Raw genomic sequence first — 13,594 nt, 5'->3', positions numbered from 1 at the left:
TACTGCTGAAACTGTCTATAGATCCCTCCTTCTGCTAAAATGTTTTACACATTCATCCCTGAGAAACTGTTACCTAAAATAAAGATATTTATTAAATATAAGCAGTGTAGTGCAAGGTAAACACATGTATAAAGAGTATTAGCACTTCTTTATTAGACGGCATGGCACTTATAAATTCCAAATATTAATAAATAATGTTAATTTTATAATAATCCTGAGGCTGAGAAGTCCAGCAGCAATATGACAATATTATAATGACAATAATGACCCATTTTGGAGTGAACTAAACTAGAGTGCACCCCTAGTCCCCCATAGACCCACACAGAAATCTTTTTTGTGTATTTAAAATACACAAGTTCATGTAGGGCAATGTGTCAGATTTCTGTATAGGTGTATATAATAATATGTATTAAAATCTGCATGGCAGTTTTTCAATTTTCACCATGCATTTTTTTAAATACCTTTCAGAATGTGATACAAAATGTTAACACATTTTAACAAACTAACACTGCTATTACAGAATGTTTGTTCCTAAGAAAGAGTTGCTACTCATCAAAGACTAGCTGAAACTGGAGATATGTCATCCTACTGACCAGATCTGACTGGCCGTAATGTCACTCATTCTTTTATAACCTTAGGTTATTATTTATCAACGCTTATTCAAAATGGTTTTCAAACTAATAAAACATGGTAGAAATGATTTGTAATGATTTTTCCCTAAAAACAGTAAAAGTATTTTCATGACTGAGGACTGTCATTGTATAAAATTGTCTCATGTGTGTGGAATGTTCAAAGACAGAATGTTTGGATATTACCCCCCCCCCACCCTGTGATCCAGTTAAAGTCAAATCTGAAGATCTGTGTGCAGAGGTCACAGGACAAATATGTCTTAATTGTTAATTTAGTTGAGTTGACACATTTTGAGGATCTAATCCCATTTAAATCGATTAGCAATAGTACATATATACTTTTGCAAACTCTGAGTTTGATATTTATTTGTTTTTTTATATTTTTATATATTGCATGTTACAGTATATGATTTAAATACACTAATATACAGGCCTATGTCATGTTCATTACTCACTGGGTTAAATGCAAAGGTCAAATTTTGAGTACGGGTTCCATACTAGACAAATATGTGACTTGACTTGCACTTAATTCTGATAAAAAATACTGTCAAAAAATAAATAGCATACAAAATAAAAGTTAAAATATATTATAATATATATCATAATATATTTGTGTGTGCAGTTATTATGTATATATAAATAAATACTTATAGATTTAAGAAAATTTTTATTTATGTATGTATATATATAAAATCTAAATAACACAAAAATAATTACACACAGTGCAAACACATATGTTATGCAAAACAAACTTTTATTTTGTATGCGATTAATTGCAATTAAGTATTTGACAGTACTAATAAATACCACTCAAATTTATTACATAACACTTCTTTGCTGGAGGCACATTGCTATTCTCTTGGCAGTCATACATACTTTTATAATAAAGCAATAACCTGAAATGAATGGGTTGACACAGAAACAAGTGATTAACAAAAATGAAAAAAAAAAAACAGGTCTGAATCTGTTCTGTGCCTTGACTCAGCATTGCGCTGAATGGTCCCGTCCCAAATGGCACCCCTAAACACTCACGCCCTTCCTACAAGTCACTTTCATGATATAATGCTCCATTGACTGTCTAGATGAAGTTTACTGTAAGCTCACACAAAGTGCACACAAATAACCAAAAAGGGACACCTGTGTGCACCCTCCTGAAACAACAAATGGGACACCCTACTAGTCTTGTGGACTTATCGGACGCGTGCATGCAATAGCCATATGTCCACGAGACCGCAAGTGCACGCGAAGTGTGCCATTTGCGACGCAGGCAATCTGTTCTGTGCACTTGATTGAGCATTTCTCAGCCACTGTAACATAGTTTCGTTTGTTACCAGTAACTGTTTCCAGTTTTTTCACACTTTGCTTACATCTGCTGGCTGTATGCGTACTATGACAAAACAAAGCAAAAGAAAACAACCTAATTTTCTAACTTTTAAAAATCTGTCACTGAAATGTCTAAATTAAAGGTCATTTACTCATTTCATGTGAGCATATAGATATCATATTCAGTCAAGCATTTGCAATATCTTTATTGAAAAACAATCACGAAATAAAAATAACAAGCTTTCAACATCCATATATTCTCAAATAGCTGTACAACTTAGCATGAAGCTCCAGGCTTCCTAAGACTAGAACCATTAGTCGTTTTAAACACATTTTACTTCTGTAATGTACCTGTGAGTGTAACTTAGTATTGTATGAGAAAAAACAGTAGATATATATAGACCAGGGCTTGCTTTTGTCTACAGGGTATTGGTTAGATTGTAAAAACTTAGTTATTGCTACCTTCATTATATTAATGTTAACTGGCACTAGTTTGACACAGTAGCGCTTCATGCGACCAAACATTAAGTTCTAGCTCACCTGTTCCCCTCTCTTTCCAACATCATCAAATTAAACAATACAAAAATAACTTAAAACATTTCTTTGTTAAATATTAAAAAGAATAAAGTTCACCTAATCGTACACAACAAGACCATGAACATCAGAAAAAAGGTACATTAAATGGTACATATTAGGACCTTTTTAAAAGGTACCGTCACAGTGACAAAAAGGTAAAACTATTTCTGAGAGTGTATGAAGAAATTAAAGAGGGTATAAGTTTAGATTTCATGTTGATTTAAACATTACATTTTAGAGTCAGCAACCGCGGTTTAGAGTCGAACCTAAAACTAGAAACATCAATTTTAATCAGATTTCAGTCTTTTCAGTTTGTTTTTTGTAATACTAAGTCTCTTTGCATTGCACTTGTTTCATTCTCCCATAATCTGAAAAGTTTACATTTCATCATGTCACCTTCTGTTCCATCAGATCATTTAATGTCTATCATTACAGAACACCGTCATTGGTGTACGAAGGATTCCCAAGACCTCCTGCTTCACCCATAACACTTTTTCTACACGACTTTCGTCGCCATAGAAAAACAGCAACCAGCGTAAGCACCAGGATGCCGATGACCCCTCCGATGACTCCTGAAATCAAAGCAGCATAGTCCAGCTTTGGGGGCTCGTATTGGGCACACGACTCTTCGCTGACCCCTGCCTCATTTTCAGCCGACACACAGACCGTCTCTCCGAACTTTAGCCCAGGGACGGCACCATTCCGCAAATATTCCCCGAAAATTTGCTGTTGCTCATCTCCACCTTTCAGAGTTACTTTATAATGTGTGACTGTGGAGTAAGGGGCACACCAGTGGACAACCACCTGTCCCGACTGTTCCAGTTTGAGCTCCCGAAGCTCCGGGGCCTTAGGCTTCCTCTCCGAGCCCGTCAACCCCGGACAGAGGCAGCCCGTCTTGGCCGAAATCTCAGTGCAGGGGGTCGTTTGAGCCACACAGGGGTCATAGTCACAAATATGGGGGATTGCGTGGGTGATGGTGGACCTTGGTGATCGGGGTCCGACTGTTGTCGCTGAGTTTGGTTCTTCGTAGTCGTCTTCTACTGCAATGATGCGAACACGCGTGACAGGAGGCTGAAGCACGGACGGGCCCACAGATGTGGCGCTGATGGACTCCGACAGCAAAAGCAGCAGTAAAAATGTGACCCGTGACCCCGGCAACATCTCAATTCTGTAATGAATATAAAGTTACAGTCAAGCTTATTTTGGCAACTCCATTGATCAAAACAATTATATACAAGACACACAAATTTTTTCTTATCTAATCCTTTCTCGTAGCAATTCTTTACATTATGAAGATCAAATGGATTCATGTTGTTCATTAATAAACTTTAAATTTTAAACAATGGCTAGCTGTGCATAAACAAACAATCTGGCCATCCCATATGGATGTAATTAAAGTCAAACATCAGGGTGTATTTTTAACAGGACACACACATCTGAGTCAACTCATGGCCCACTTACAGTGGGAAATCAAATGCAACCCAGAAGAAAGAAGGGAAGAGAAACCTGCTTTTTATAAGTGTATAAACAATGCTTTATGCCAGTTTGATGAAAATGCACATAAGATTTGAAATACACTGTAAAAAAAAATCCGTAGAAATTGCAGCTGGGTTGCCGGTAATTTACCGTAGATTTAAATTTATGTTATTTACTGGCAACATTTTGTTCAAAGTTAAATGAACATTTAACATTTACAAGTCTTTGTCTTTACAGAGTAAAACTAAAAAAACAGCATCAAGCAAAACACTCTGGGAAACAAAATCTGAAGCAAAAAACGGAAAAAGGTTGATGATGTTTTATGCTTCCCAGAATGCTTTGCATGAGGCTGTTATTGTATAGTTTTATTCTGTAAAGATAAAGACTTGTTAATATTTAAAATTTATTTAACTTTGAACAAACTCTTGCCAGTAAATAACATAAATGTAAATCTACGGTAAATTACCGGCAACCCAGCTGCAATAACATTGTAATTTCTACGGATTTTTTTTACAGTGTAGAGAAAAGAGAAATAAAGCATTTGTCCAAGACAGACAAAGCAATTTACCATGGCAACCACAAGCAGCACCAAATAATTCAATTTACATTTATTTGTATAGTGCTTTTCACAATACATGTTTCATTGCTGCTTTAAAAAAGTTGTATGTTTGACCCAACGTTTAATCCGCATTTTTTAGAGTGTAACAAACAATATTTTGTTAGTAACTAACCATAGTAAAACAACACACAGACCAGTATTAATCTGTAATTCCCAGCAATCATCATGGCAAACTAGAAAGAATGTAAAAATTGTAAAGTTAATTTTGACTTGTACCTGTATGGTGTCTTTAGAGTTTCTGTTCTTGATAAATGTGATCCTGCCTCCACTTTCTCTCAGTCGAATGCGTTCTTCTCTATTAACCTTCCTTATTTTCTTCCCACTAAAGTTCCCTCCCTTTGTACACCCCCTCACTAGTCTGCTAACCTCTCTCTCGCTCATTCCTTTTCATGCAACTCTTCCATCTTTTGCCCCTTGTTTTTGTTCAGCACTTTCAGTCCCTTACTACCCCCTCACCACCAACATTCCTTTTCACGTTTGTGTGCGAGTCCCACTGAGTCCTGTGCTGCCCTGCATGTTAATGTCTTATCCAGCAGTAATAGGAGGCACGCTGGAACTCATCTGGCCCCTATTGTGTGTGTGTAGGCATGTATGAATTTGCCTTTTTAGAAATAGTTAAGCATCGTTATGAAACAAATACATTTTATGACAGTATTTATTTCTATGCAGCACCATTGTAAATTTTTCTGAGAGAAGGGGAAGAGGAAATCCGTCCTTTTATGGTCATGTTGGTGGTAAAGAGGTTCCCATACCTTTTAAGAGAGACAGATGAGTGGTCAAACCAGACACACACACACACACAAAAAAGGGTTAAAATTACCATGAACCTTTCCAAATAGACAGATTTATAGCTGTAATTTCAGGGATACAATAGTGTAAGGATGCTTGAATTTGTAATTAAAAACATGTGACTGCTTTAATGCTTGGCAGACAAAGAAACAGGTGATAAAAACATTATATCATCAAGTGTTGGGGATGAACTAACTTTAAGTAGTTGCACAGCACCTGTCCTGTCAAACTGAAAACTCAATCAACTATAAAGCAACACAATACCACTCTCATATATTTTATATATATATTTCAATATTGAAAAATTACATTTTGGGGATCAACACTGATGTTTTCATATGATTTAAATGTTGTAATAAATTAACAGAAGTGTTTTGTTGTGTTAAAGGGGTTGTTATATACAGGAGGAGAGTCAGACTGTCTGTTGTCATCCACACCCACATTCTGACTCAGAAACACCCATCAACATCTCCATGAGTCACATTATCATGAGAAGAAGATCTGTGTTAGACTTGCAGGATCATGTCAGGTGAACAGCGTATCTATGTGTGCGTGAGCATAAAGACAAAACACACATATTCACTGTCTGAACATTGTAAAGAGTGCATAGATTATGTCTTTGCTAAATCGATTTGGGTGGGACAGGGGCTGTTTGTCTCACCTTTTAAAACTGTACAAAGTTTTGGCTATAACAAGCTACTGAACATTTTTATTGTCTAGGAAAGATACAGCCCACAGGCTCCAGCGGCGGGGCATGTTGTCACATAAAATAGGCTGTGACGGTGTGAACCTGCTGGTTGTTGACACTGATTGAGAAAAAGGTTCTGGTATTTTAGTTTAATTGGTATTCATAGTTGGTTCCAGTATTTTATATTTTAAAAGAGAAAATTAGTAACTGCATAGCTTACATAAACAAAAAAAAAATGTGGTAACGCTTTAGATTACAGCCTGGAAAGTACTGCGTAAGTACAGCGAATTTACAGCGTATGTTTCTGTAATTATAGTTTACTTATGAAAGTGTAATTAAAAGGGAACAATTTATAATATTTGGGTAATAAAGGGGTAACAATCAGGAAAAATACAAATAATATATGCAGTAAAGTACTGCGTGAGTACAGCGAATTTACAGCATACATTTCTGTAATTATAGTGTACTAATAAAGTACATACGTGTTATTTTAAGGGAACAATTTATAATATTTTGGGAACAAAGGGGTAACAAGTGCCACTTTAATTTACAGCCCGCAGATGTTGTATTTAACTACGTGAAACAAGGGGGTAACAAGTGCCACTTTAATTTACAGACCGCAGATGTTATATTTACTCTGTAACTATGTGAAACAAGGGGGGTAACAAGTGCCACTTTAATTTACAGCCCGCAGATGCTGTACTTACTCTGTAACTATGTGAAACAAGGGGGTAAAAAATTGATAGACTGTAACAACACAAAATAATGGTATATTTACACAGTAACTACAGGAAATAGTTCTAGTTTTGCTTGCTTTGTTTTCACCATAGTTACCTTGCCTATTTTTAATTTTGCTTGATGACCCAACAAATTCCTGTACTCTTTTTCTTTTTTAAGTTAAGTAACCTTTATTGAAAATTCTAAATAAATTGTATCATACTAATAAATAGCATAAACACATTAACTGAATTTCAAGTTTTGTTGTTTAGTAATCTCCATCATCATCCATCATGAAATTATATAATATGTACCCCCCCCCCCCCGTGGTTAAAAAATACTTAGCCTATGCCTAAATATATTTTAATAGACTACCTATATTATTCCAAAAATATATGACTATGATTGAATAAAGACCCACAGTTTGCAAAATCCATGTATGACGCCAGTGAGATCACCACGCACCAGCTATATGTGGAGAGGAGTGTGATTGAGCCAATTCAGTGAATGTGTGTGTTCTCGGTAAATTACTCTCAAACATAAGATTGTTTTGTATGACTTATGCTAAAACTAAATGGTACTGTACATATTAGCAAAGTGTATGAAGCAGACGTACAAAATCACAGTTTCAGTCAAAATACTGAAAGAAAAAGCATACAGCTGCTTATGTAATGAAACCGGATGAAACATATGCATCTCTCTCTCTCTCTCTCTCTCTCTCTCTCTCTCTCTCTCTCTCTCTCTCTCTCTCTCTCTTTCTCTCTCTCTCTCTCTCTCTCTCTCTCTCTCTCTCTCTCTCTCTCTCTCTCTCTCTCTCTCTCTCTCCTCTACCCACTACTTCCTTAACTTCTGTACACTGTGTGCTATTAAAAGAACCTAAAGCCGCAGGAAATAATGTGACCTGCTGACCTCGCCACCTTTGCTCCGCAGTCCCACACTCACGCATTCGACTTGAATTCCGCAGGGATGGAGACGTCACAATAAAGAAAACATATCTTTCGTTTCAGAAAGTCCCTTATATCATGACCAGTGTCTAGCTCTAGCAGAATAAATCAGGCTAAACTGAGTCATATTCAATCTAAGTGTTTTCAGCAGCATTATTTTGCCTTCTGTAAACGATCAAATTTGTTATATTATTCTTTACATTTAATTACATTCTAAAGATCTTAAGGAGAATAGCAGTAGCTAAATGTAACAAGTTTAAGATGTGATATATAACTCTAAGTAATAAATAAGATTTAACTATTTATGGGTGTGTGAGCTGTGTACTAACAATCTCCTGATAATGAGCCATCAATGATGTCAAATGCTGTATCTGATTGTTCACTATGACAGGAGGATTACCTCATCATAGTTTCAAAATCTTTCTTAATACAACGTAATGTTTGCATTTGCTATGCAAAGTTGCATTATTTATACACATACCTACACATACAGCAAAAAAATACATTTTCAAATATAATTTTTCATACATTTCAAAACATAGAAAAAATTGCTAAACATATGCTGAAATATATTTTAAAATATGTTTACAAAAATTTATTTTTCACCAATTTATATTTGACCATTTTTGTATACTTTAAAATATATATTTTTAAATAAATATTTGGTTTATTTACGTCGCACTTGAATTTGTAATAAAAACTTTACAAACCTGTATAATGTGTTTGAAAAGGTCAAAATTAAGTCATTTTCAACTGCATTTTTTTATACATAAAACACTTATGTTTTGTCCAAGAAAAATATATTTTTGCTGTATGGGTTGTAAAATTAGGAATACATTTGTTGCCAAATGGTGGTGGGTATATGTGTAGTTGAATGAATAATAATGCATGAATAATCCCTTGCTATTTATTTTATGTGCAAAACAAACAAAGTACTTTTATATGAAAAAATATATTTTCATTTCCTTTAGTAAAATAAGAATAACTTTTGAATTCAACATGCTAAAGAGACTATTAATTACTGCCATCTACTGCTAACAACCAGAACCACTTATACACTTTCAAAACAGTGTTTAGAACACAAATAAGAAAATTTGGTGGTTCATACGGGGACACTTCAAATATTTTTTGGCGGAAATTGAATGCAAAAAGGGTATTATTACTCCCTTCAGTTGGAATAAAATAACTTTTGCATTCATTATGATAGAGACATTTTTTTATTTTCCTCTGTAAGCTGACATAAGCTGATTATCTAATCAACCAATCACATGGCAGTTACTTCAATGCATTTAGAGGTGTGGTCCTGGTCAAGACAATCTCCTGAACTCCAAACTGAATGTCATAAAGGGAAAGAAAGGTGATTTAAGCAATTTTGGGCGTGGCATGGTTGTTGGTGCCAGATGGGCCAGTCTGAGTATTTCACAATCTACTCAGTTACTGGGATTTTTACACACAACCATTTCTAGGGTTTACAAAGAATGGTGTGAAAAGGGAAAAACGTCCCGTATGCGGCAGTCCTGTGGGCGAAAATGCCTTGTTGATGCTAGAGGTCAGAGGAGAATGGCCCGACTGATTCAAGCTAATTGAAGAGCAACTTTGACTGAAATAACCACTCGTTACAATTGAGGTTTGCAGCAAAGCATTTGTGAAGCCACAACACGCACAACCTTGAGGCGGATGGGCTACAAGAGCAGAAGACCCCACCGGGTACCACTCATCTCCACTACAAATAGGAAAAAGAGGCTACAGTTTACACAAGCTCCCCAAAATTAGACAGTTGAAGACTGGAAAAATTTTGCCTGGTCTGATGAGTCTCGATTTCTGTTGAGACATTCAGATGGTAGAGTCAGAATTTGGCGTAAACAGAACATGGATCCATCATGCCTTGTTACCACTGTGCAGGCTGCTGGTGGTGGTGTAATGGTGTGGGGGATGTTTTCTTGGCACACTTTAGGCCACTTAGTGCCAATTGGCCATCGTTTAAATGCCACTGCCTAACTGACCATTGTTTCTGACCATGTCCATCCTTTTATGACCACCATGTACCCATCCTCTGATGGCTACTTCCAGAAGTGCACCATGTCACAAAGCTCCAATCATTTCAAATTGGTTTCTTGAACATGACAGTGAGTTCACTGTACTAAAATGGCCCCGACAAGTCACCAGATCTCAACCCAATAGAGCATCTTTGGGATGGGGTGAAATGGGAGCTTTGTGCCCTGGATGTGCATCCCACAAACCTCCATCAACTGCAAGATGTTATTCTATCAATATGGACCAACATTTCTAAAAAATGTTTTCAGAACCATCTTTCCCTTTCTGACATTCAGTATGGAGTTCAGGAGATTGTCTTGACCAGGTCCACACCCCTAAATGCATTGAAGCAACTGCCATGTGTTTGATTGATTAGATATTGCATTAATGAGAAAATGAACAGGTGTTCCTAATAATCCTTTAGGTGAATGTATATTTATATATGTGTGTGTATGAGTGTGTGTGTGTGTGTGTGTGTGTGTGTGTGTGTGTGTGTGTGTGTGTGTGTGTGTGTGTACCTGGTAATTATCACGTTGTGGGGACCAATTGTCCTCACAAAGATAGGAATACCAGTGTTTTTGTGACCTTGTGGGGACATTTTGATGTCCCCATGAGGAAACAAGCTTATAAATCAAACAGAATGATGTTTCTTGAAAATATGAAGTAGGAGAAGGGTTTCTGTGATGGTTGGGGTTAGGGAATGGGGTAGGTAAGGGGAATAGAATATACAGTTTGTACGGTATAAAATGCATTACGTCTATGGAATGTCCCCACAAAACATGGAAACCAGAATGTGTGTGTGTGTGTGTGTCTATGTTTATGTATATGTGTGTGTATGTATATAAGTATATCTATGTATATGTATACATATCTTATAGACATTTTTATATTGATATTTACAACTATTACTTGGGATCACAACGCATTTACTTTGTTTTCTTTGCAACACATTGGATTAAGAAAAACTATTATATCAATTTTATTATTATAGTTTCATTTAGATTAACTGACAAATATGCATCACATAAAGTTTATTTATTTATTTTTTTTAAAGTAAAATAAAAAGTATGTAATACAAAATGATGGAAATTTGACATGTAATCAAAATACATAAATCTTATGAATTAGGCCTAAATATTTTTTGAGTGTTGTCCAGTTCTGGGGGCTTGTATTGGGCACATGACTCTTCGCTGACCCCTGCCATATTTACGGCAGACACACAGACCGTCTCTCCGACCTTAAGCCCAGGGACGGTAGCATTCCGCAAATGTTCCCCGAAAATTTGCTGTTGCATATCTCCACATTTTAGATTTACTTTATAATGTGTGACTTTGGAAGAAGGAGCACACCAGTGGACGACCACCTCTCCCGACTGTTCCAGTTTTACCTCCCGAAGCTTCGGGGCCTTAGGCTTCCTATCCCAGCCTGTCATCCCCGGACAGAGGCAGCCCGTCTTGGCCATAAGCTCAAAGCAGGGGGTCGTTTGAGGCACACAGGGGTCATAGTCACAAAGATGGGGGATTGCGTGGGTAATGGTGGACCTGGGGGCGACTGTTGTCGCTGAGTTAAGTTCATCGTAGTAGTCTTCGTCTGCAACATGCATGACAGGAGGCTGAAGCACAGATGTGGAGCTGATGGACTTCGACAGCAAAAGCAGCAGTAAAAATGCGACCTGTGACCTCGGCAACATCTCAATTCTGTAATGAATATATAGTTAGTTACAGTCAAGTTTATTTTGGCAACTCCATTAATCAAAACAATTATACAAGACACACAAATGTAGTAATTTTATAATAGCAGACCTAACTCATTCTCCTTTAGATAAACATTTATCTCATATAATCCTCTTTTTTGTAGCAATTCTTGGAGATCAAATGGATTCATGTTGTTTGATTAATAAACTTTAAATTTGAAACAATGGCTAGCTGTGCATAAACAGTCTGGCCGTCCCGTATGGATGTAATTAAAGTCAAACATCAGGGTGTATTTTTAACAGGACACACACATCTGAGTCAACTCATGGCCCAGCGGCTGGCACTAAATGTGGGAAATCAAATGCAACCCAAAAGAAAAAAGGGAAGGGAAACCTGCTTTTAGGAACAATGCTTTATGCCAGTATGATGACAATGCACATAAGATATAAATATATTTGAAATGTTATAAGGAGAAAAAGCATTTGACTAAGACAGACAAAGAGTTTTCTATGGCAACCACAGGGAGCACCAAATAATTACATTTACATTTATTTGTATAGTGCTTTTCACAATACATGTTGCATTGCTGCTTTAAAAAAGTTGTATGTTTCTACATTTCAAAATCAAAATGGTCCAACAGAATAGAAGCTAAATACTAAAGCAAGCCTTACTTTTAATATTGCTCAAACTTTATAGGGATTTTAATTAAACAAGTTAACATTAATGTGTTAAGACAACTCATAAGCTATAAGGACCAGAATATATCAGACATGTATGTGGATTCTTGGGCCGGTAAGCAGTTACGCACAACATCTTAGCAGCTGTTTAACTTGTTTAACAAGCTGTTTATCACCTAGCATCCCATAGCACTGTGACTGTAAATTGTGCTTGTATTTGATTTGGGAACTGTATTTAAATTAATCAGAATAGCACACATTTTACCCAAAGGCTACACTGTAAAATATTTGCTGTAGTTATGCAGCTATTTGCCAGTAACTTACTGTAGATTAGATCAAAGTCAAATGAACAGTAAACATTAACAAGTCTTCAACTTTACAGAATAAAACTATAAAATACAGCCTCTTGCAAAACATTTTAGTAAACTGGAAATCCTCATCAACCTTTTTCTGTCTATTTATTCCCTTCAGATTTTGATTCCCAGAATGCTTTGCATGAGGCTGTTATTTTAGTTTAATTCTGTAAAGATAAAGACTTTTAATGTTTACTGTTCATTTAACTTTGAACAAACTGTTACCAGTAAATAACATTTGGATCTACAGTAAGTTACTGGCAAACAGCTGCTATTAATACTGTGCTATTAATACAGTGTTGTCCATATTTGACCCAACGTTTAACCCACATTTTTTAGAGTGTAACAAACAATATTTTGCTAACTATGGTTAACCATGGTAAAACAACACACAGACCAGTATTATTCTGTAATTCCCTGCGATCATCATGGCAAACTATAAAGAATGTAACAATTGTAAAGTTAATTTTGTACCTGTATGATGTCTTTAGAGTTTCTGTTCTTGATAAATGTGATCTTGCCTCCAGTAGACTTTCTCTCAGTCGAATGCGTTCTTCTCTATTAACCTTCCTTATTTCCTTCCCACATACACAATTATGTGAGGTCGCGCTGGCTTGTCACACAGCCGGAAAAAAAAGAGAAGTTGTGGATAAATTTTTTGTATATATTTTTTGCCAAAAATGACAATCGTTTTGCTAGATAACCCTTATTCCTTGTTTGAGATCGTTTAGAGTCCTTTGAAACTGCTGTAATAAACTGCATTAAAACTATCAAGTATTGGGGTCCATTAAAGTCGATTAAAATGAGAAAAATCCTGGAATGTTTTCCTCAAAAAACAAAATTTCTTCTTGACTGAACAAAGAAAGACATCAACATTTTGGATGACATGGTGAGTAAATTATCTGGATTTTTTTAAGAAAACGGACTAATCCTTTAATGAAACGAAACAGGTGATAAAAACACCTGCTGTTCGTTAACACAAAATGTGTTAGATGGTATTTTAGCTGAATTGGTACTCATAGTTGGTTTCACTTGTGAGGTAGAAAGTGCTTTATAAATAAAGTTGAGTATTTTG

The 13,594-nt window shown here is 36.0% G+C and overlaps 1 protein-coding gene across 1 annotated transcript; it reads right to left on the bottom strand.

Annotated features, from left to right (window-relative positions):
- Nucleotides 1-2,140: 2,140 nt before the first annotated feature.
- LOC135760579 (LRRN4 C-terminal-like protein) lies at nucleotides 2,141-13,099 on the bottom strand. The gene is made up of 2 exons (XM_065274615.2): nucleotides 12,994-13,099; nucleotides 2,141-3,696 (listed from the first exon to the last, which is right to left on the bottom strand). Exon 2 carries the CDS (start codon nucleotides 3,687-3,689, stop codon nucleotides 2,958-2,960), a length of 732 nt encoding a protein of 243 aa, XP_065130687.2. The 5' UTR covers nucleotides 3,690-3,696; nucleotides 12,994-13,099; the 3' UTR covers nucleotides 2,141-2,957.
- Nucleotides 13,100-13,594: the final 495 nt, after the last annotated feature.

The sequence above is a fragment of the Paramisgurnus dabryanus genome, chromosome 16 (genome assembly GCF_030506205.2).
Source record: "Paramisgurnus dabryanus chromosome 16, PD_genome_1.1, whole genome shotgun sequence".
NCBI lineage: Eukaryota > Metazoa > Chordata > Actinopteri > Cypriniformes > Cobitidae > Paramisgurnus > Paramisgurnus dabryanus.
Note: the sequence above shows the minus strand (reverse complement) of the source record. Positions and strands in the feature narration are given on the sequence as shown.